The following is a 24,910-nucleotide window of genomic DNA, read 5'->3' on the forward strand; positions in this document are numbered from 1 at the left end:
CATAAAGCAAGAGGGTGGAGAGGAGCAAGGCCAGGTTATGTATGACTGTTTCCAGTTCTGCAGTGCAAAACTCTGGAGAAATGCTTCTTGCTTAAGACCACAATTTCTAAAATGTTTCCTGCAGTTTGTTCACTCCTTTGCTCTCAGCCGTTGTAGCTAAAGAAAGGATTTCAAGTGCAGCTTGCAATGACTGTTATGCTGATGTCCGTGCAACTGCATTTTTATTCTGATGTCTGACTATTCATCTGCGTAGAAAGAGCTGCGTCACTGAAAGCTGGAACGATGCATGTGAGTCTTTTGTAGTGATTATAAATACACAACTGCTTTGAATAGCAAATCTCCTGGCATCCTGTTAGTCAAAAACAAACTTAGAAAAAAGCACTCCATTTTGGCACAGCAGCTGAATTTTAAGAAACAAATCTTTTTAGTAATGCTGATATGGAGTTGGAACTCTTTCTTTTTTTCCTTCCCCTCCCCCTTTTTATTCTCATTGCTGATATTAATTGAGCATACTGCTTGTATTAATTTGAATATATGCACTGCATATCTTACAACAGTCTCTGACTTTTCCTTCGATGTAGTAGTTTTCATAGCTTTCATGAAAATCATCAAAGTAAGCATGTGGACTTTGGACTGCTTCAGAATACTGACTGCTGAAGTAAGAAATCGAGCTGTTATTGGGTCAAAACTTACAGGAGCGGGTTTCTGTGTGCAACATCCACTTGCGTGGCTGAATCAGAGAAGGTGTTCCACACCTGGAGAAGATCACTGAGAGATAGCTGCTGCTTGGAACAGGGAGCTGCCTGCACTGACATTGCCTTGCAGCATGGCCTCAGTCCTCCTGTGCACAAGCAAGGTGCTTTCTCTAGCAAATTTAAGCTTAGGAGCTGTGCATTAGATAAGTATTTCATCCCAAGTCCAACTTGGAGTGAAAGTGAGGCACCACTTGCTAACTCAAGGAACCTTAGCCCATAAGTAAGTTGTATTAATATTAGAAGCACGGAAGAACCCCAGATCATGAGTTTGAGGTAAGTTCTGACTGTTACAGAGTACTGCTGTCTCCAGAGATTTAGTTCAGATGACCTTAAATCGGGATCCCTACATCTTGCCTAATCTTCCCTACGGCACAGTAATTTTTCTGCCTACATTGAGTAAAATACAGATTTAAAGCATTTGGAAAAACATGCATTTTTAAAAATGAGCTGGTTTATATGAAGTATAAAGCTATAGCGTGATGACATATCTAGAAATCACTTAATCCATTTCTCTATTTCAAAAGAAGATTAACTCGACTGCCTATAAGTGTAGAAAAAATGTTTATGCTCAGCATAGCAGCACTAACACTGAAAATGAAGCTTTTAATGCTCTTTTCTTAACTAAATGCATATTGCTGGCTTTTTCGTGATGGGTCAAAGTAAGTGCTTGTAGGCAGAAAACATGTTAGAAATCGTGCAAGGAAAAAATGTTTTTTGAGAGGAAGTGGATGCCATTAAGAATATGGAACACTTTTAGACAATTTAAGAGAGCCCACAGATGAATAAAACGATGATGCACCCGATTCTCTTATTAATTTGATACAAGCTTTTTAATTTTCCGGGATCTTTTGTTATTTCTCATTTTAGGTTCTGTAAAAGTTAGCCAATCAGACCTCCAAAGTTTTGACGTTTCTCCCTCTTCTGAAATTCTGTCTGTAAGTCTGACTGGAATCCTCATTCTTGTTCCACGAGGAGCACTCATGCAAATAAAATGCACACTTAACCTGAGCCCACGTAATTATTCAGCAGTCATGCTCCAAATTTGGAGCCTCTGGTGCTGCACAACAGCACTTTCAAATCCCACCAAAGGGAGGAAACACTGTGTTTTGAATGAAGGGAGCAAAGCAGCTGGTTTTGGCACCAGTGATTTTCACCCATTGCTTCGGCAAGTACACTCTGATTGTTGTTGTAGCACAAAATCCTAAACCAAAATATTTCCCAATTAAACAAAACCAATACCAAAGTAACAAAGAGCAGCAATCTGTTTGGCATATTTCGACATTTCTATGTTTCCACACAAAAATGCATAGATTGAGTTGCTAGTTCATAGGTTTTGTTTCCCCTGGAAGGAAGGGGGTTGGAGAGTTTTGTGTTATGTTAGAGAGTCATGGAGGTTTGTGTAGAAATGGTTAAAAAAAAAAAAGCTTGTCACTGTTTTATCCATCCAGTAATTGAATCTGTACTGTGCACTCAAATTTGGCTCCAGCCCTTTCTGTCTTTGGAGTAACTCCTAAGAAATATCTAGGTGCTGTAAGTTAGAGCTATATGCAGTAACCCAAAGAAAAATTAACTTGCTGTGTTTTCAGGTAATTATTCTGTTTAGTTCAGTTATGGTGAGACTATTGATACCAGTAACTAGAATGATTGGGAGTGGGAGAAAAAGGAAGTAAAATACCTGAAGAAAACCAATAGAAATTATGTTTACATCTTTGGAAAAGTAGTGGATTGAAACTGGGAAAGAGATATGAAACTTTGTGCATAACAGAATTCCTGGAAGTGAAACATCTTGTCAAATACAGGAACTTCAGATGGTTTGTACTTCAAATGGGGCAATACTCAAAAATGGACTGTCCTGAGCCCAAAAGCAAATGGATGGGTCCAAGAATTTCCTACTGAAATACCATTCCCTAAGGAACAGAATTTTTTTTTGTGCATATGAGATGGGGAGGAGGGAAGATTACAAAGGTGGGCGGGAAGGCAGATACTTTCTATGTTGATGCTGGTTATGTAGCAGGATTTGTAAATTAATCCTTTTGCCAATGCTGCAGATTGATGGGTAACCACATGATGTGCCATCTGCCACTTAGCAGTGAAGTTTAATATAGATTTTTGTGCAGATATGTTTTTATTTTTTATTCCTTAAAATGCTTGTTGCAAGTGTTATTCAGCTATCTAAATAAAAGAGTAAAAAGCTTTGAAAGCAGATTTGTATTTTTAATGAGGTATGTAGCAACTTTAAATATATAATTTACATTTTACTCCTTATTCCTTTATTTAGATTATAGTAAAGAATTTGAGACAGTGTTTTGACTTGAACATGCTATGAGTGCACCTGTTCCATAGATCTGTAGTTGAAAACTTAATAGTTTCTGACTAGTTGTTTCTCCCTATGTAATAAGTAAGCTCTACTGAATGTTAAAGGTACTTGCAAAGTTTGAATGCCCTGTGTGGGGTGCAGCTTTCTGTTTCATCCAGAAAGGAAACATAACAGTCAGGGTTGTTTTATTATTTTCCCAGGTATGTTGCTTCATAGTGCTTTGCCATTTTATTGCAAAGGTAAGCTAGGCAAGTTGTAAAGAAATGAAGTGCTGTGCTCAGGGCTGAGTATCATGCAGCAAGAGGGCGTTTGGAGAAGGGCGTCTCTCCTGGTGGAGACTTTGTGGGGAGCGCTGATTAATTTCTTTAATTGTGCCTCAGGAAGAGACCTGAGTACCTGGCCATCCCACTGGAGTCAAGTGAATAGGTAAGGACAGGGAAAAGCAATAAAGAAGTGAACAGAGTTGGAAGGAGTAAGGAGGAATTTGTAGTTTTTCCAAGTTATGGACACCATGGCTTAAATGTCTGGATCTAGTGAAGTACAGGAGAGGTGAACTGGAGACTGCTGAGGCTGGAGACTAAGGTGGAGATCTTAAAAATCTGGATTTAAGGGTGCTCAGTGAGGAAAACAAATACAGTGTGCTGAGAGTTGTGAAAATAATGAGAGAGAATGAGAAGAACACCTTTCAAATATATTAAAAGCGCACAGCAAATGGGAGGAAGAGTGCTGAAGGTGGTAAAGAATAGAGATAAAAAGCCTATGGATACTTGCAACTGATAAAAAAAGCAACAGTATTTTAAAAAAGGCCAAAGGCAAACAAGCAGCATTTTGTGTGGATTGTGAAACTTTGGCCAAGAAAGACTTCGAGTGACACAGCCAAACAAGCGGTGCATGTTGCGCAGCGTTGCCACAGCGGACTACCCGGTGACAGCAAGCCTCGTTAATCAGGTGTGTTGTAACCAGGAAATCAGTTCATGGTTGGGGTGAAAGAAAGTAAAAGAGGGTAAGTAGTAGGAGGTGCCATGCTCCAAACTCTCTTAAATATTGGACTTGTCAGTTTTGTTGCTCCTGCCGTTATTTCTAGTCAGGATGTGGAGTAAATTCATGAGGCGGTTGCAGCTCTGTGTTTAAAGCCATGAAACATTTTATTCGAAGGTCTTGACTGGAAAGCAGACACAGTATTACATTTAATAAATGGGAGCTATTTCCAGGAGTCTTCAAATGTTTCCCAAAATGGTTGTACAGGTACTGAAAAGATAAATAGTACCTAGAGAAAAAGACTTCCATGTGAATGCTAAAATCTTCGAATGTATCCATCAGTATTAAGTTGACACATTTACACGTTTTGTATGAGATTGTTCTGCATCATATCTCAATCATAAAATAGTGATTTAATGTGTGGGGTTTTTTCAGTTATTTTTTGTTTGAATTGTGTAAATCCATCTTCTATTTGCTATGAAAAAGAAAATTATAAGGGTTATTTTAATTTAGTTAATTAATTAATTTAATTTAAGAAATTGAAGACAGCCTGGGAAAACAAATTAATTTTACAATTACCTAAACTGAGGGAAATTGAGTCACAATTATTATTTTTTTTCCCTTAAAAAAGATGAAAAATCAATAGTCTTAAATTCAGCTTATCATTTTTAGTGTAGGATATAGAAACACACAACTTGGGCAGCTTCAGAGGTTAAGCTTAAGGACTGTGCAGAGGCTTTAAGATGTATCTTTCTTACAGAGCATTTTCTTCTGAGCAGGCAGCTTTTGAAGGACTTACTGAAAGCTCTATTACACCACTGGCTTATCTACCACTTTGGGTTTACGGATGTTAACTTTTATGTCAAGTCCTATGTGTACTTTTTTATATAATGTTTTTAAACAATGATGAAATGCTGTGATAAGCTTTGACAGTGTCTTACAATTATATGCTTTGTGTGGCAGTTGAGTTTAGATAATAAATATTTGTTGAAGTATTGTATATACAAGAGACTCTTATTTGGTTTGTACAGAGCTTTCAGTTCTTTGCTGTAATTCCTGTATTCTTCTTCCTCATTCTTTTGAGCTAACACCAATGGTATCTTCAAACAGAGACAAATTCTTGTTCAGTTCAGATGAAGTCGTCAGAGGTGATGTTCTTAGTGTGATTTGTTTGTATTAAATTTGCCGTACATATATTTGATTTTATTTTGGGTAATTAAAATGTTCTTGAACATTTACTTTTTCCTGTACAGTAATGTGTGATGCATCATGACTCAAGTACTTATCTAAACTTCCCTTTAAAGTGGTGAAGTAAACCAGAGTTCAGTTAAATCTAACTAAATATTGAGGAGGCAGACGACGTAAGGAAAATACAAATGTTCTCTGTTTCAAACAGATCCTATGCTGTTTGTTGGTTTTGATTTGTTTTGTTTTGTTTTTCCCCCCAAGTGTTTTCATAACAGTTTTCACATTTAATCACACAATAAAGCTTCTCTGACTTCGCTTTTTGTAATTCCTTCCACTCTCCTCCCCGCTCCGAGGTCATATGCTAGCACTCAGGAATCGTGCATAGCAGATTTATTTGCAGCTTCATGGGGAAACCTGGTATTACCCAGTCAGAACACATTTTGCATGCTGAAATCCTGTTCTGTTGAGAGCCCTGACTTGAAACAAAGCCTTCCTTAAAGGGAAAAAATGTAAAGGCGCTCTCCTCGGATAAGAGAGGGTGCAGATGAGAATGTTGCAGGCTTTTTGCCTCTGGATTTCTTTTTCAGGGTGCTGTGTTTCTACTTAAACCCATTTCAAGGACAGAAACTAAATTATTGCTTACAAAGATAGAATATATCAAGTATCTATCTGCGCACTCCATGGCACACTGTATATAAAACAAATTATGAACAAAATACCATGCAGTAGCATTTTATTTTTGTATCCTCTTTTTACAATGCTCTTGTTATGTATAGAGAGATACTGATGTATTTATACGTACACAGAGAGTGGGTGAAAGCATTTACCTGTGTTGCAAGTGAACAGGAGAGAAAGAGCTGTTCTTTTGGTTTCTTTTTCTTTTTAACTAGTACTTTGTTCAACTTGACAAAATCAAGCCTAATGATCACAAGATGATGTTTTTTTCTGAACTTGTTGTTTCTAAATGTGAACAGTTCTTCAGTCATTTGCAGTTTAAGTTTATAGTCAGATCGTTGACATGTAGGTCCCACTTTAATCATCTCTGCATGATGAACTGTACTAGTTAATAAGTGCTTTTCAGCCCAGCAAATGTATGCGCAGGTGTGTGCACGCGTGTATGCTCCAGCAGTTTAACTTGCTTGGCATTAACTATGTTGGAAAAACTTTATAATTGTTCTGTGAGTAGAATAGGAAAATCCCAAGCAGGTCAGCCCCTTTCATTTAAGTGAGGGTGTTTGGGAAGGGCCATGAGAAGGTCTACTGGTGTGCTGGGTCTTTCAACATGTGGGCATGGGATGCTAAAAACATTCCAAATCTGGCTGTTTTCTTCATCCCCTTTGAGCCAGCCAGAGCCATCTGATTAATCTGCTCGTGCTTAACAGTAATTACTGTTCTGGGCAGCTGTGTTCAGTGAGCTGCGATCTTGACCGAATCTGTACATGGATATTAGGTCTGTGCAGTGGTCTGTCAAGTGGCTGCTTGCCTTTCTAAATGTATGGCCCAGAAAGTGATGTAATACTATAATAAGTGATATAATACTATAATCAACTGGAATCACAAAGACACTTTGTAGCGTAATCTTCCATTCAGCACTGGGTACACATGCATACCTGTACACAGGCAAAGAAGTAGTCTTGTCTGTTTCCACCTTTCTAATCCATCATGCCATGTAATTATTCCTCTGTTGTTTTTTGGTTGTTTTGTTTTTGTTTTTTTTTTCACATGTGATTCAAAGCATGTAAGGATAAACAGTAAACAATGTGGTATCTTTCTTGTGCTCTGTCATAGATAAAATTCTTAATCATGCTGTTATGTCCTCCCTGAGGACTAGCGGCTCCTCTGGGACTGAAAAGTCACTTTTCTGTAAGCTTAGTAAACATCTAGAGAAGTCGGTTAGCAACCTAATGAAATGGCAGAAAGCAGCAGAGCAACAGAGACCTCCAGTTTCATCAGCATAATGTGCTGAGGTTGACAGCATGAGAGCATTTCTGCAGGACATAAATACATAGCTGAAATGCAGAGTGAGTTGCTTTTAAAATAACCAAACAACAGAAATGTGAGGCATGAGCTTATGGGGAAAAGAGAGCAGATTGGACAAATTCTCTGCTTCTGTGATTCTTCACTTTCTGGCCCATCCTGCAACCTGATTTCAGTTATACGAAGTTATGGTAGGTACTTTAATCTGTGCATATGTTTAAAAAGTTAACTTAGCCCACCTACTTCCTAAAGTGTTTGAAACCACAGATTCTGACTGCTTCATCTTGTGATACCATTTGTTATAGATACTATCCGAGTGTTTATATATATTTCATTAATAATTTTACAGTTATATTGTTCAAACTGTATTTGAATAGGTAGTACAGCAGAGGTTTTGGTTCATTTATACAGACAAAACATGATATCTGATAATGCAGCATTTTTTCTCACTGGAAGCATTTCATGGAGTAATAATCCAGATTATTCTGAAAGGGTTTTTCTTTTTTAAATATTACATAAGGAAAGAAGGCTTTTTATACTTTGGATGTTTTGTTAAAATAAGTATTTTATGTGTTTATTCTGAAAGATAATCAAACTCTTTTATCACATACATTGAGTCACTATATTGGGGTCAGGACAGTTCTGAAACTTGGTAATTTGATACCAAAAGATGGTCTAAATCAGAAATTAGGAAAGAGAGTTTAAGAGACACAGCATAAGTGTATAAATACATCTATGCATAACAAAGAAACCAGGAGCTAGGAAATAGTGGTTGTCAGTACATTCATTTGTCTTTGCTTTATAAATCCATCTGATATTCCCTTCTGCTCCCCATTCCTTGCAGTCCTTGCTCTTTTTGGCTTTGCTGCTTTTCCAAAATACTTCTAAGGAAGGTCTATCAGCATACATTTTACTGATGGGTACAAATTACAACTTGATTTAAACTCTGTACATGTTGGAAATATACTACACAATGCATGATGTGTGTTACTCTTCTTGTTTTGTACTTTTAGCTCTGTACTATTCATGGTAAAGTTGAATTAAGTCCTTGTATTTGTTTTTGTGTATTAGTAGTTGTTGGAAAAGGCCACTCCTAACAGTGAACTCTGATACACCATCAGATTTCAGCTGTCTTGTTCTCCCACTTAAAAGCTGTATCTCATTTAACTCCTCTTTTGCCTCTTTTCTTTATTGCTGCTTTTTCTGTGTGCCTCCCGAAGTTACTACTTCAATTGTGCTATGGCCAGTGTGCCCTTTCCTAAAATAATTATTAATATGCAGCTGAAACATGTTTATGGTGATTGGTAGGCTTCAGATGCTTGCAGCTCTTTCTTCTACTGAGGAATTAGCTGCTGTTCCTTCATGTGACGGAGTGGTCACGTACTTTGAGTGCTGCCGCTTAGGCTCTCTGCAGACAATGAAAATGTGTTTCTCCACCATTGCCGCAAAGGAGACAGCTCCACTGTCAACTGGGAGATGTGTGTCTGTGTCACCACTTGAAGTGTAAACTTGTTACTTGCGTTGAAAACTGTTTTGCCAGAGCTGTTTAAAAATAAATAGCCTAATGATCTATCTAGGATCTGTGTGTCCTTCAGCTACAGCTGTCCTGCAATGTTCTCATCTTCTTCATGTTGTTTCCCATTTATTTTCAAAGCTCTCCAGTACTTGGAGGGCTTGCAGCTACACAATACTTCTGGCATTCTCTCAGCATCTGTCCTGGAGAACTAAATGTTGCAGGGCAAGGGAAGGAGCACAAAACTTGTGAGCACTATACAAGTATTTCTGACTTTCAGAACCTAAATAAATGTAGTGTGAGCTTATCAGTCGGTCTTGCTTTCATTCCCTGTTGGCCTGTGCTCTTAGGTTGACTGCAAAATTAAAAATATGGTTTGGGGAAAGGGCACTTCTGTTCTCTAATGCGCTCTGTGCAGGAAAAAGATGTGCAAGCATGCTTAGAAAAAAAATCTGCCTGGCAAGATACCTTGTTTTGGAGTATCCCAGTTTCTTTATCTGTCAAGATCCATGAAGATTTTTCTTTGCAGGTGTAATGCTGGTAGCTAGCGCTACAGCTGCTCTTCCGTGGTTTGTATTTTGAGTATGGTACACACAAAACACTAGTGCTGCCCAGTCACATCTGCATGGAGTGCTTTATTAACCATGGCTTACCCCACCCTACTAATGCTGATAATAGGTTATCTCCTCAATATAAGTGTAATGATGTGTGGTAGTGACTCCCAGCTGTGGTACTGTAAGCATTATACATGCAAGAGAAGATCTCAAGTGCCTCATGAAGTTACTGTCTTTTGCAAGACCATAAACAGGGAGAGAGGAAGGAGGGGAAAGAGGTTGCCTCCAATTTGGCATTGCAACTGAACAGCAAATGAAGTTTTGCGTGATTTGGGAGGTGAAGAGGGACTTAAGGTAGCTATAATCCTTCACAGTTTGTGGAGAAGTCACTCAGGTACTGCTGCTTCACCAGGAGATTTTGTGAGGGTTAACTTTATTAGCAGAAGTGGCTCAGATACCCCTTGATGACAGGCAGCGGTATGTGGGTGATGATGGTGACTGATGGAGCTGACTGCACATGAGATAGTGCTGGGGGTGGAAATCACCTGCTCTGCTGGTCTTTCCATAAGAGATCTGCAGTGGGGAAGACAGAGGTGTCCACAGTCTGCTTTTTGGAGGGGGGGAGACAAATGGCTCTGTGACTCAATTGCAGTTTGTTTCACTGGCTAATCTGATAGTACTATGTAAGGTTTTGTTGTGCTTTTTTTCTTTTTTTTTTTTTTCCCTCTTGGATTAGTGTAATTTTAAAAAGGAAGGCAGGCAAACAAAAATAGTAAAAGCAGTTCTGTACCTTAATAAATTTTCAGAGTTGAGTAGTGAATACCAAATTTTTAAAACAGAAAAAAAAGTGCCTAAGTGTCAGAGACATACCAAGACACCTTATTACTCTGATGTCGGCATGCCATTTTCCCTGTCCCTATCCCTGCTCCCATTAAACTTTGTCTTTTTAATATAGTCCTCAAAAGATGGCATGGGAGAATTTCCCTGTTCTTGCTCTGTTGTGGCAATAAATACTAGAAAATTGGTCTCTGCAGGTTACTTGATGTCAGAGAGGCACCCCAAAAGTTGATTTAGACAGGTGATAAGCTCCCAACAGACTTTATTCTAACCAGAACTGTTCAACAGAAAACCAGCTAGAAACAGGGTTTATCCAGAATTATGTAGCACTCCAACACAGTGATTCCAACTTAAGGGATCAGATTCCCAAAACCCTGGAGTGATTATTCCAAATGCGCATCTTTCCACTCTTACAAAGTGAGGTCTCTCAAGGGTCCCCAGAAGATCACTTATGAGTTCGTCAAGGTGCTTCAGTCCTCGAGGGATGTTCCTTAGGTGGCCAGTCTAAGGAGGAGAATCTTTGACTGCAGACCCACTGCTCTGAGGAAGACCAACTGAATGGGGGCCTCTGGTGGGCCCCATTCAATCTGGTGGCCTAGTTCTATCTGAGCTGTGGTAATTTACGGTAGTGGTCCAGAAACTTCTCTCAACCAAGGCATTTCAGTGGTCCTTGGCTCTATCCACTGACCAGTGGTCCATCAGCCTAGAAGTTCCTGTTGCTTTTGGGGCATGGCAGGAGCAGGGGGTGACAATAGAGGAGGGGGACAGTGCTTCTGCTATGCATCCACCTCATGACCACAGCCATTATTCAGCTGATCTCTCTGAAGTGGTGGTGTAGTCACGTCTTGCCTTCAAAGTTAGAAGGGAGCACAGTTTCAGTGAGTCTTACTGCCTACTGCAAATCGTCATTTCTCACTTATCTTCCAACTATTACACATACTATCAGTCATAAATAATACAATATCAATCAATAGTTAATAACAATAGAATTGTAACAACAGTCATCAACGCCTATAGGAAGCATCATCCTGTAGTTGTAGAAGGTTGATTGGCCCTCTAGGCAAGGAAAAACCAAACACATAAAAACTTTCCCCAACTGGTTAGTCCCCAGTGTGGCAACAATTGTTTCTGAAACCTTTGCTTCTGTATTCATCTTGTTAATTTGGTCCTGCAGTGGCATTGGTACAGTTGAAATGGTGGACGCGTCTCTTATCTGTTGACATGTCCAAGACTTTGCATAATCATGTAATTGCATCTGGCTACTACTGGTTTTCTACCATGTTTATGCTATCATTCTGTGTTATCTCTTGCAACACATTAAATAGCTCCTTGGCATGGATACAATTGAAGGCAAAGATTCCTTATCCAGTTTGATACGTTGTCACTTTGAGAAGAGAAAAGATTTGAGTCATAGCAGTACTGACAAAAACAGAGGTAGTATAATTTTACACCATTCCATTTATGGCCGTACAAGGTTAGTTCTGTATCTGTAAGTTCCATTATACCAGAACCCAGTTCATTACCATCACTGTGCACATTAATAACCTTAAACTTGTTTCAGTGGTTGAGAGTTTCTTTATCTGGGCAGTTACAATAGCTCCGTATGACTTCTTCAGAAAACCATGTCATCTCTGGATTTGGCAATTAATATTTCCAGCCTTCGCTGCAGTATCAGGGCTTTTGTCGTACTTCAGCATGTCTGTGTTTGCTGCTGTCACCACTGCTAGGAGGAATGTCGAAGGGTGATCCATTTCTCTATTATTCTGTTAGAAAACACAAAACTTGCCTTGGGCTTTGAAACAGGCCTTTAGGTTAGAAGTCTTAAATTATCTACCGGACACTAATGTGGTGAGTTTTCCCACTCCCTTCCAGAGCTTCGTAGGCATATAAACCTCTGGGTTTTTTCAGGGTCATTGGCACAAAGCTGACAGAGGGCGGCTTTGCCATAACAGGTTGTCCCACATGTATTTGTAGTGGAGGCTGATCCTTTTCTGTGTGTGTGTTTTCTCCAGTACCCCAATGTGCCCAGTAGGTGTTGCAACTCTGCTTTGCCATGTGTGGTCTGCTCCTTCTCAACAGCAGATAGGGCATCACTAGGTGCTGCAACAGATCCCACTATCCTCCAAGTCCTTAGGAATTTAGATTCCTGCCCAGGACCTTGGCATTCACAAGATGGACTATCTGATTCATTTTTTGTCAATAGGTTCCAGATAATCTCAGCTACCTGCCCAACCTGTTCCTTATTGTCTCCGCCCACCAAGTGTGAAAGGGTCAAGTTCCCCCTTCTGAGGGACACGAAGCGGGGGCAATTTGCTCCCTCCTGGATCACAAATTTGACCGGGTCTACCTTGAGGAGAGGTTAAAGCTCCTGAGGCAGGGGAGGGCGGTTGCTGGTGCTTCCTCTGTTCCCAAGAGCAGGGGGCGCCATCCGTGCAGCAGCACTTGGGGTACCCCTAAGGCTAATGCTTCGCACCACAGATTACCTGGCTCCAGGCTGCTGGTCTAGTCTGACCAGCCATGCAAGGGTTCAGGTTCCCAGGACGGGGATGGCCACCCAGCATGGAGCTTGCAGCTGGGGTACCGGATCGTGCTACCCCTGTCTGTGCCGCCTGCGTCATCCCATTACTTCGCACGCCCGTGGGGAACTATATTAAATTATGTCCCTGCCCTTAAGAGCATGTGCACGTGCACAGGTGGATTTTTGTATGCACCAGCACCATCTCAGTCCTTTGTTCCGACATGTCTGCCCTCTCCCTCTTTGCATTTCTACCTTTACCTGATCTATCTCTAATTGTCTGTTAGAATTAACCTGTTCCAGTTGCTCATGGTATTAATACAGGTCCCATGCCTGTTTTAAACAAACACACAGGACAGCACAAGAGGTTGTGACCATACTTGGATCAGACCATCTTTCTTTTACCCATTGTATATCGGGAAGGAAGGATTACAGCTTTGACTCCACAATTTCTTAATTTTTTACATTCGGCCAACTATTCCAATTTAAATGTCATAGACACACCCCAAAAGTCGGTTTAAGCAGGCAATTAGCTCCAAACAGGCTTCATTCTAACCAGAACTGTTGGATGGAGAATCAACTAGAAACAGGGTTTATCCAAAACTATTCAGCACTCTGACAACTTTGTAAAATGCAGGTTTGGATGCTGGTTTTGAGTTTGGTTGCTACACAGCCGGTTCAAACTCAGATCCAAAAACTCTAGAGTGACGATTCCAAATCACATCTTCCCACTCCTACAAAGTGGAGACTCTTAAGGTGTACCGTCCCACTCAGTGGAGTGAGGGCAGAGTTAACTTTTAAATACTCGGTGAAGGAACCAAAAGTAATGACAATTACTTGAGAATTTCAATTAAATAATGAATTTACTTAAAACTCGGCAGAATTACGGTGATTAGTGGCTTGGCTAATGTTTGTAACTATATCATAAAACTTAACAAGACGTCAACAACAAAACTCAGAAGAATATTACCCTTATGTTGCCAGAATAAAGTTAGAAAGAGAGAGAGGTAGATTAAGATATCAGAAAAGAGAGATAAGATTTCACCACTCCAAAGGTCAGTCGATCCAACAATGATCTCTGCACTTCTCAAGGTGGTTGGTGCGATGAAACTTCACACAATGCCACACAACCTGGTGTCCCAAGTGAGTGTTTTTTAAACTTTAGTTCATTTGGTAGGAGAGAGCAGCTCATCTCCTTCCTCTTCTTACTCCTCATGCTAATTGAGGAGATTGTTCCAGAAGTTGGTCGTTGATCCCAGAAGTGAGTTGATAGGTCCTCTAAGGGTAACTGGTGATTTGTGGTTTCCGCTACCACCAGGTCAGTGATCACTCCATGACCCTGCTTTTATGCAAGCCCAATTAATGAGGTAGGCCTCAAGGAAGAGATATCATTAATGCCTTTATCTCAAAGATTGATGCCTTTGTTTTGCAAATAGTAAGTAGGCCTCAAGGAAAAGATACTGTGCTACCTCCGCAGCACTTATCTCTTCCTCCCTGGCAGAAGTTGCGAAACCAGCTCTTTAAGACGTAACAAGGTGCACACTGTGTCCATCACACAAGGGTACCCAGGTAATTGCTTGCCAATAAGGCAAGGTGTCTCAGTCCTCAGGCAACATGCCTTAGATGGCCAGTCTAAGGAGAAGTCTTCCACTGCAGACCCACTGCTGTGTGGAAGACCAACTCAATGGTGGCCTCTGGTGGGCTCCATTTATACCCTAGTTCAATCTGAGTGATGGTAATTTATGGTAGTGGTCCAGAAACTTCACTCAGCCAAGGCATTTAACTGGTCCAGGGCCCTGTCTGTTGACTAAGGGGTACATGCATGACCACAGTGGTCCATCAGTGTAGAAGTTCCTGTTGCTTATGGGGCAGGGGAGTGCATCTGCTCCACTTGAGCATGTCTGTGTCCAGCTTGTGCCTCTTTTGGAGGGTTCTTTGGGTAAGAGTTTCATTTCAAACAAAAGGAGCTAGCTGGTGCAGAGCACTGGCAGTTGAGAGGAATACAGGGTATCTGCCACCCCTAATCACTGTGATCATCCTTCTGGAAGAAAATGAAAGGATTTTTTGGTTTTTTCCCTTTGATTCTAAAATGTCAGTCTCTGTAGTTAAAATTGTAGTTAAAATTCATGCCAGTGAGTTTTGGGATCCTAAGGCAGGATTGATAAAAAGTGGAGTATAGGAGCTTCATGGGTGATTCCATCACCTCTCTGCATAATTTTTGCATATACGTATATATCTATGTATTGTAAAAAGCGGCATGTGTCATCTTATGATTTAAAAAAAGATGGAGAAATGTAATGATTAGGTAATGGGATAAGGACTTTTTCTGAAGCAAGTCTGAAAAATCACTGAATGTGGTGATATCATGTCGATTGTCCCAAAAAGCATGTATTTAGGATAGTAATTATCTGCTAGTTGAGTAAGAATTACAAGATCACAAAACGAATTACTGTTATTAGCAGAAGTATTTGTTCTCATGTCAAGCTGTCATCCTGCTGTGTAATATGATTCTGCCATGTGGAAAAAAAAACTAATGTCAGATACTTTATTAAGTCTGAGTTTATGATTTACCTTTTTTTTTTCAGTGTCTTCTAAAATGGCAATAATTATTTTGACCCCACTCACTTTAAAACAAACCTACAAAAGCAAGAGAACTTAAAAACCTAAGGGGCTTTTCTGGCTTTGAGGATGCTGTCCGGGATCTGAAACTGTAGGATCTGTGGGAGAATATTACTGGATATCAATGTGTCAGCCCATACAGAGCTGACCTACAAGACGTCTTTACTGCAGTTCTACAGGTTAAAGCCTGGTAAATACCCTTTATTTACACCTCTCCCCTGCTTTTAGAACAGGAGTTTAACAGAGTTGTAAGATGGTGTGGCTTAGGGATCTGAGGCACAGAATAGCCCCTTTGATTGCAGCTTAGGTGTGATCTGCATGTACAGCATTTAATAACAAACAGCTAATTGTGGGGTTATGCACTGAGTACTGCAACAGCAACAATAAGAAGGTTGTTTGGTGTATAACTGACACGTACTCTAGATACCTGTTAGTTGATAACTTTCTTGCAGTCTTGAGCAATGTCAAAGATTTCTGGAGCCTGAAATCGTAATAAGCCATGGATGGGACCAATCTATAAAGTCAGGTGGTTTTAAACAATGTCTTCTGATAACACTTCCATATTGAGTTGTGATAGATGAGGTCGTCTTTCAAACAAGTGGTTGTAGTTGGAGAAAAAAGTAGAAGACTGAAAAAATTAAGCTCCATAGCTCAGAAGAGGAGGAGAGAGGAGATCTACTTGTCTTACCAGGTTCACTTTGTTTCAGTCAGCCTCGTGCTGTAACGTCATAGTTGACCCATTGGCAAAATCACATTGAACAGCCTTAGCCTTCAAGACATTGGAAGCAGCAAGTGGCTTTGAGGAATAATGTGATTCAAATACAGATAATACTGTGGAAAGATAATCTTTCTTTAGCTTATAGGTCCACAGCCAGTGCGTGGGCTAAAGATGAGAAGTTCAAATATCAGAGTTTACCAAAAGTCAACAATTCTCAGTGAAACTCCTAATCCTAGCAAACTTTTATAATGAAAACCTCTTGGATATCAAAATGTATCTTATGTTGCCGTACTTCAGAGTTACTTTACAGTCCCAGCCTCTCCAGAGCTGATTTTAGTCTTTTGGGTTTTGTTGTTTTTTCATCTTTTGGGGTTTGTCGCTGTTTGTTTTGGTTTGCATTGTGCATTTCGTTTTGTTTTTAAATGAAGTAGTAGCTTTGGCCAAACTCACAAGGTGAGCATCAATAAGAAAGTGCTTAACCACATAGCAATCAGGCCCATGGATGAATTATAAGCAGAAATATTTTTCTTATTCTACCAAGTAGTTTAGGCTTCCGGTCTGGAAGCCAGACAGGTGACCAAAAGGCAAGCAATGGCTTTTTACTTCCTTCTGGTGCGTGAACTTGCATAGCTGTTCAGAGTTGTGGCAATGCCACAGAGTCCATGCACTGCCTGACTTTGCAGTTTCCCTGGGACTGTGAACTTTTGGAAAAGCTGATTGCTCTTTAAATAAAGCTGAATATCTCTGTGGACATCTGCGTGTTGTGGGGAAGAGAGTGAGAACATGACTCCTTTCCACCCCTGCCAGGCAAGGGCCAGAAGACGCTGTATGCACCTCTCTGCAGCAGTGCGAATGGCTGGGTGCATGCATTGCTCTGGCTGGCTGTCCCACTGTGCAGAACTGTTCAGGCCTTGGAGATCATGTCGTAGAGTTGAACTGAACCAGGCAGAGGGGCTGATGTACCTTGTCTAGCCCTCTGCTGCCAGTTTAGGATAACACAGATCTTCCAGATGTCTTGTGCTGTATCTGCCAGTCCCATATGAATGTCTTTGGTATCCAAGAGCATCTAAGATAGCACTAGGTGACCAAATCCAGGCAAGTGAAGCAGGTCTTCCAGCCTGTGTCTGATGGGGAGTAGGATGTGGTCCAGCCTAAAGCACTGCTCTCTCCACTGCAGTTAGTAATAATAACATGTTGGGCCCTGTCTGGTGACCTTGACAGCTTTGTGCAGAGTAGTGAGTGGTGCGTGAGAATTTAAGGCAAGGGGTTTTTTTCATGCAATATCAAGTCATGTCACAAGTTCTTAACACAATTTCATGAAATAATGAAGAATGAAATTTAAATGGTGATCATGACATTGGAATCAAACATCAAAACTTAAAAGACTGGTGGCTGCTTCTCTCAGTTTGCTTCTCTTGCTGCCTGTGGCTGCATTCAGAGGTTTCCCAGCTCATGGTGGCTATTCTAGAGTCCCTTTCTAGGAGTCCTTAGGAGAGGATCCATCTCTGCCCTGTCTTCTGGAGGTGGCAGTAATTTAGCCCTGCCCAACTGCATGTCCCTGTTCAAGACAATTGGCCACTCAGGGTTCTGTGTGGGGTCAGCATAGTAATTGTCGCAGTGGTAACCCAACAGCATAAAGTATTCCTAGCTGATCATCCCTGTAAATTCAAAAATCATTAGCGTGGTTTTCCCTTACAGCATTTTATTATGTTTGATGGATAACACTGTTGCTGATCAGTTATCATCTTCTATTTTCTATCTGTCATGCATTCCTTAATTACTTAATTACTTTGTGGGTGTATTTGGCACATGTTGATTCTCGAGTAATAAAGTAGTATTGTGCATTGAGTTCATGCATGAGATGTGTAGCTTTGAGTGATTCCCACTTGGCACTTTGTCATTATGTGATGCCCTTTTTGTGGGTGATGCATCTCCCTATTGATCTCTCCGTCAGTTGTAATTAATTAACCAGTAGTACAGGTTAGCCTCTCTTCCAGGTACTCGGTAGAATTACGTGTGCCCACATGTTAAATTGCTGTGTAGATAGTCAAACCTATTAGGCTTAGCTTTGATTTGACCGCTATTCTGCGTCTACTTTAGAGGACACCACTTATGCAGTTAACAGGGTAGGCTAAGATCAGAAAATTTTTGCATTGGTATCATTCTCTATTTCTGTGAATTCTTCATATAGTGAAATAAACCAAGAACAGAATTGCTAGAGAATCCTCCTCAAGAGATGTGAAAAACTTAAAAGGAAAACTCTGCAGTATTACAAATCGAGGTCTTGCTTTAACTCAGCATTAGATTCCTGGAGATTTCTGATCTGAGTTGGTGTGTACATCTGGTAGCCACAGCCTTATACATCAGTGATAATGTACTGGAGTTAGCAGCTTCCTGGAGTTTCTTCTGGTTTGTAACACAGTCACAGGATATTCTTCCTCAGTGCCTCTGTATTTTTTTCACCTCCAAACTCATTCTACTTAGCAAGATAATACAATAACTGTAATTCTTTATATTACTGTAGTTAGTGCTTTAAAAAACAAAGCAGTGTCTTGAAACCTAATGTTGTTTTAAAACTTCTAAAAAACGAAACTTGAGGATAGAATAGCGTCAATATTGATAGATCATGTAGATTGGAGGAAATTAAGGACTGTCTATCCTGCAGAACAACAACAAAAAAACCCCTCAGCATTCATACAGAAGGAGAAATCCAGAAACCTTACCTTTCCTGAGTAATCCCTGAGCACGTATTTGTCCAAAATCCACTGATCTACACAGGTGTTATCTTTTACTTATGGATATGCTGAAAGCTGTATGTATGTACGTTTGTGTGATGTGAATGCGGTTTCTTAACTTACCTTTTCTGCCTCCGCTGTATTTCTCTTCAGGTATTATTCTAGGTTGCCTAAAAAGCAGCTATGTACTTTAGCCCAGTTGATAATTCAGAGGTACAGCTGTTTTTCCCCAGCATAGTAAACAGAGGCTACTCTTAACTCTAAACTTTCTTGAACTGAACACTCATCACTCATCTTCATTCTTTCCCTCCTTTCTTTTTTTCTTCTTTTCAGTGGGCAGTTTGCAGTAGTGAAAAAATGCCGTGAGAAAAGCACCGGTCAACAATTTGCAGCAAAATTCATCAAGAAACGGAGAACGAAATCAAGCCGGCGTGGAGTGAGCCGGGAGGATATCGAGCGTGAAGTTGGCATACTGAAGGAGATTCGACATCCTAATGTCATCACCCTGCATGATGTTTATGAGAACAAAACTGATGTCATTCTTATTCTGGAACTGTAAGTAGCTCTAGACACCTGAGAAGGAGTAACAGAATGTTTGTTTGTTTTTTAAAAAACAGACAGTTTCTCTGAGAATCAGAGTGATTTAATGTCTGTTGTTTAACCACCCCAAAAGGAAATACCTAATAGCCTGAGAATTCTTTAAGTCAGAGTTGTAACTTCCTGATTTCTACACATATTTTTCACTGTAAATGCGCTACAAAGGTTAAAAAAACCATCCAGCTTATTTAGGAATTTTTTCCTCCTTGTTACTTTAAGCACTGTTGATGTTATTGGTCCAGAAGAATAGCCTGGAGCTAGATAAACTGATTTTAAAACAAGAACAGAGGGAAACAGAGATTCTAAGTGGAGTTCAGCAAATTTTTCTGTCTTATATGTTGGTGTAAAGTAAAGTAGCATCACTGAATGCTTTTTCTCTTTTCTTAACCCACATAACAGAGAACAGAATTTTCCCAGTTCTGTCCTGTTGAACTGTAAATAGCTTTCATATCCTTGTTTTAGTTCACATTTTTCATCCAAGTTTAATGCTAATGGATTGAGGTAAATATGTTGGCAGAAAATACTTCTGCATTGTTTCAAATCTGACTTCAAGTTCCTCAAAGGTTGCAAGTTTACGCTTTAAGCATTACTCACCCATTATAGTTTGGCAGCATCTGCTGGTGGGACGTGCATGTCTTTACGTAGTTTACATGCCTGACACTGTATGTTTCCATACTTGCTCTGTATCAGTTGTATGTGCTATGTGCTCTAGAGTGAGTATTTTCTGCAAACAGATGATTTGGTGCCAGAATGCTGGGCAACGCTTTTGTCATTTCCTTGCCTGTTTTTGTGATTTTTCTTATGTAGTGTATGTCTTCCTGTATGCTAGCTTTCGTAAGTGATATTTCCACTTACCTTATAAGGCTACTTTAGTGTTGCACACTCTCAGTAACATGTAGATTTACAGTATAGAGTGAAAAGAAAACTGGGAAGTAGCTCTTGGAGTTCCGTCTTTTCTATGGTTTATACATGCACGACACTGCTTTGTTACGTTACAACATACTTTTACACTCCTTAGTCCAGCAGTCCAGATTTACTGTAATATTTATCGTAGTCTGAGTTGTTTTTTTTTTTAGTTCTAGAAGTATACACTTAAATTAGTTTATCAGCTTTGGATAACTTGAGCTAATATTTTTTAAAAGAAAGCTAAATTACCATCCTTTATGAAGTAAAGCTTCATTAAATTCCTGTCAGAGTATCTGCTACTCCTGGTTTTAGTTCAGAACTGTTTAAATGTATTGTGAATACACAGCAAAATTACTGTGATGCTGCTGTCTCTCCCCATTTGGTACTAGCTCTCACATCCTTCCTGTCTGTGACCTTACTGTCCATGTATCGCTGCTTCTGCAGTGCTTGCTTTCTGCTCTGTAATCGGTACAGACTAAGTCAGGCCGGTGTCTGGACTTGAAAGCTGCACAGTGGTAGGAGGAGTGGACTCATTTTCCCACTTGGACATGGGATAGGAACTCTTTTGGTAGCAAGATTGCTGTGTGTGTCTGTGCATACCCACTAACATTCATCAAATGGAAGCAGATAATGCTTCTGACAGTGTGTTTTAGTGTTTTTATTATAAGCTCAGCAAATGACTTGTGTTTCAGTGTAGCTAATTTTTTTGCCAATGTCATTTCAGTTGGAGATTTATTTTTTTTTTTTTCACTTTTCCAAACTGCTATGCAAATCTTACAAGTCAAAGAAGCGCTGTTTGGGGTATCACAAAGATAACACATTTATTTAGTTAGGGGGCAGAAGATCAAAAGATGACATGTTAGCAGTCCCTTTGTAAACTGAATAAACTAATTGCTGTAAAGTCTTGTAATTCTCAAAATCGTTGTCATATTATGTAAAGCTACTGTATAGGCAAAAGATAGGAGTTTTAATCGCATGCTTAAACACTTAAATATGTAATCCCTTTTTTTCTGATGTTCTGATATTCACATTTTGCCTAGGGAGCTACTCCCTTGACATTCTTTTTTTCTTACAGAAAAATTTCAAACAAACAGAAAGCTGAAAGCTCATAAAATAACCTGTTTTGCTGTCCTCAGAATCCATCCCAAGTTACCATTTTACTTTCTGTATAGAACATAGCATTTTTCCTGGGACTTGCGTTCCTTTATGACTACAAGATGAGACAAGTACACCCCATACAGACAGGGTTTTGTGTAACTTTGTGTAACTAGCATTTAGAAAACTAAAAATCAACACTCCAGCTATGTATGAGAAATTCATAACAAAACAAAAACCCAGAAGAAGCACTGATTTTGTATTAGTAAGCAAGTGTATTAACACAAGCAGTGGTGAGGAAAAGTATCTCTGGTTTCCCTTCTTAAGAGAAGCTGCAGCCCACAGATGTCCAGCCACTGCAGCTGCCCCTCTGGTGCCTGCCAGATTTTACCTTTCTGAGTCTCAGGGCAATGGTGTCTGTAGCCTGTTCACTATTGATTTTTCTCTCTTGGTTCAGCAAGAGGTTTGCAGTACTGCATGCAGCCTCCTGAGCATTTTTTTTGCATTATCAATCAGCTGTTTCTCAGAGGTGAACCACAGACTGCAGAAGTCTTCAATTAATTCCCCTGCAGCAAATGTTATGTCAGTCAGCAATGTATTCAAGGTGGTGATTTGTATGCAGTAATATGTGGGTAGTTAGCTAATTAACGCAGTGGCAAGGTCCTCACAACACTGAATGCAAATCAAAGCTGCTTATGAAAAGCTTTATCCACATAGGTGTTTGGAGGTTTTTCTCTCAACTACTTTGTGTCAGGAAACTGACCTACAAAAAAAATTACAAACCCTTTAATTTCTGAAACTTTAAAAATAAAATGCTTCCTTAAAATATTCAGCAGTCACCCACAAGCATGACATATCCTTGAAGAGCCTTACTTTATTACAGTCTTTTGCTATATTTAGAGAAATCAGGCATATTTTCATATTTCTAGGTCTTTCTTAGTGGCAAGTGTCTCCTTTGTTTGGAAATAACCTTTGAAATTCCCACTCTCTGGACTCTTTCTTCATCTTGCAAAGAATGCTGTGCATATTACATATGAACTGGAAGGCACTGCCTCTTCCTCATCTAACTTAAAATTCTAATAGTTTGTTGTTTGTTTTTTTTTCTCTCTCCTCTTATCACATAAATAATTAGTCAGAATTTTATAGTGCTTTTTTTCCAGCTGCAGCAACTAGTCTCTTCTAGATGTTAGCAATGCTGACCCATTCCCAGTGAACTCTGCTGAAGCCATCATTTTATCAGACTTCCCAGACTAGAAAACAGACGCCTCTGTCGTGCAGTGATAATTATTTTCTTTCCTCAGGCATGTTTTGCACTTACTTGTTTCCCGCTTTGCTGGCATTGGATACATAATCTCTGTCTCTTCTGTTTTGTTTTTCCTTCCACTTTATTACGTCTTTGTTGAGACTGCAGACCTAGAAAATATACTCAGTGTGTGGTACTTTGTAAAGCCTTGGTTATGGTTTCTCAACACAGCTGCAAAGAATAAATACCCTTATCCTAAATTACATAGTAGTTCCTTAGAATGCTCAAAAGTAATGCAGATGGTCTTGCCTTTTAAAATAGCTTGTTAGCAATAGCTGACTCTTTTCACTGGGAACCTATGGCTGGAATTAACTTTTCATAATTTTCTCTGAAAAAAAATGTACCTTCATTTCTGAATTAGAAAGCTTAATTGAAGACCGTTAGCTCTTGTAGCATGGTTCTGAGTGATGAATATGTGTTTTTAAAAAATTTTAAAAAAGGAAAAAAAAAAAGAGGAGAAGAAAGCTTTGAATGTCTTAGCTCAGAAAGACAGGAAAGACATTCATCTACAAGTGATCGTGCGTTAAATACTAGGTTTTATGGTTTTTTAAAAGTTAGTTTCTGTGTACATCCTTTAAAATTTAGTCCTGTGCATCCCAGTGTCTCAGAAAGAGTTGCCACCTTATTGGTACCTTCAAAATAATAAGCAAAACAGAACAAAGCATGGAGAGGATGATAGACCCTTGTACAAAAATTCAGAGGATGTCATGAGTTGCTCATTGAAAAGTAGATAAGAGCGTTATCAATGGTGAACTCTTCAAACTCCTGTCTTGTCAGGGAATTAATTTGATTCTTTACATATATAATAGCCTGGTTTTCAGAGAAGCTTGGAATCTGCGCAGAGTTTCTTAAATTTTTAGTTGTCTTTTGATAAAAATAGCTCTGAGGGTTTTGTTAATTTTACCTGTAAGTCATAAGAAAGTTGTTCTCGAATGACCTTGTACTGAATTTTGAAAGGAGGATTGAATCTTTGGTGGTTACTGAGATGTAACAGCAGGTAAGCAAGATCTGCAGTGCTAAGTTGTAGATGCTGTGCCACCTTTTGAGTTCAAAACTGCACAATTCATAAAGGCTGTGAAATGAAGCGGATGTAAAACCCCTTAACCTTAAATAAAACAGAAGTAGCAATGTTTCAGTCTAGTCTTTGGCTGACAACTTCTGTTTCGAAATAATGCGAGGAATCACACGAGACATTTGACCACAGAAACCTTAGGGAAAATACTACTTTTGCAAGTTGACAGAAGAAATGTTTGTATTAGAGAAGAATTCAGATAGTTTATCAAATTGAATCTGCTTTATGAATTGGAATAAATTGGTTCTGCAATTCTTCTTTGGCTTTACTAGTTTATGTTTTTTGGAAATCTAAGCAAGATAAATTATACCTTGTAAACTTCAACTTACTAGGTTAAGATTCTTCAAACAAGGGGTTTGGGCTTAGGTTTTGGGGTTTGTGTTTTTTTAACATAATCAGAAATCCTTAGATAATCATTAATGATAATTTAGATTAATCTATTACAATATGAGCAGTGTGATCAACATGGCATGTGACTGAGTCATTACAAGGTGACTACACTGACTTTGAAGGTTAATTGGCTCTAAGTTCCCTGTGTAGGTTGCCATAATGACTTCCTCTGAGATCTGGTGATCAGTTCCATTTCACGGTTAAGCATAGTTGAGAAACCCTGGCAACTTGCAAAAGCGTGATGCAATAATCCTTTTTCCACAGGTGTGATAGGTTTTCTTTCCCAGAGGGAGATATGTGGGTTGCAAATGCATCTGTCAGCCTGCCTTTGGGAAGGCTGGAAAATGATTTTATCACCACTGCATTTTATAAGGAAGAATGCAGTAGACTCGAAGCTTTATTTTACTGTATCAGTTCGGGAAAGCTAGCACCTCAGCCTAGAAATATCAAGGAGGCAACACATACCAGCTTTGCTCTTAATGAAAATGTTTATACAAAGTATTTCTAAAACATGTGCTCTGCTATTTGAAAGCAATATAAAATGTAGTCATGTCATGACACTGAAAATGTATTTACTTAGCCCTTATGATTTTCTATGTTATACTATAGTCAATAAAATAATGTGTCCTTTAGGGTTAATATGTGACCTTCATCAGTCACAAATTATTATTTTATTGAGCAAAATATTTGAACAACCTATTATGACGGCAAAATTTTGACTTAGTTTAAAGGTAAACAGAAAGGTTTTATACAGGAACATTAAATAATTAGTGTTTTAAAGGAAAATGGTATGTGAAGTCAAACATAGAGGCTTTGCAGCTGTAAAGGAATTTAGCTGTGT

General features: G+C 39.3%; 1 protein-coding gene across 4 annotated transcripts in view; it reads left to right on the top strand.

Annotated features, from left to right (window-relative positions):
• Window positions 1-24,910, top strand: part of DAPK1 (death associated protein kinase 1) — an 89,845-nt gene that overhangs the window by 23,465 nt on the left and 41,470 nt on the right. For all 4 annotated transcript variants that reach the window (XM_065860793.2, XM_071802761.1, XM_071802762.1 and 1 more), the window contains exon 3: window positions 19,040-19,261. In XM_065860793.2, the coding sequence (XP_065716865.1) occupies window positions 19,040-19,261 (222 nt within the window). The remainder of the gene's footprint in view (window positions 1-19,039; window positions 19,262-24,910) is intronic.

This window comes from Patagioenas fasciata, chromosome Z, assembly GCF_037038585.1.
Source record: "Patagioenas fasciata isolate bPatFas1 chromosome Z, bPatFas1.hap1, whole genome shotgun sequence".
In the NCBI taxonomy this organism is placed as follows: Eukaryota; Metazoa; Chordata; class Aves; order Columbiformes; family Columbidae; genus Patagioenas; species Patagioenas fasciata.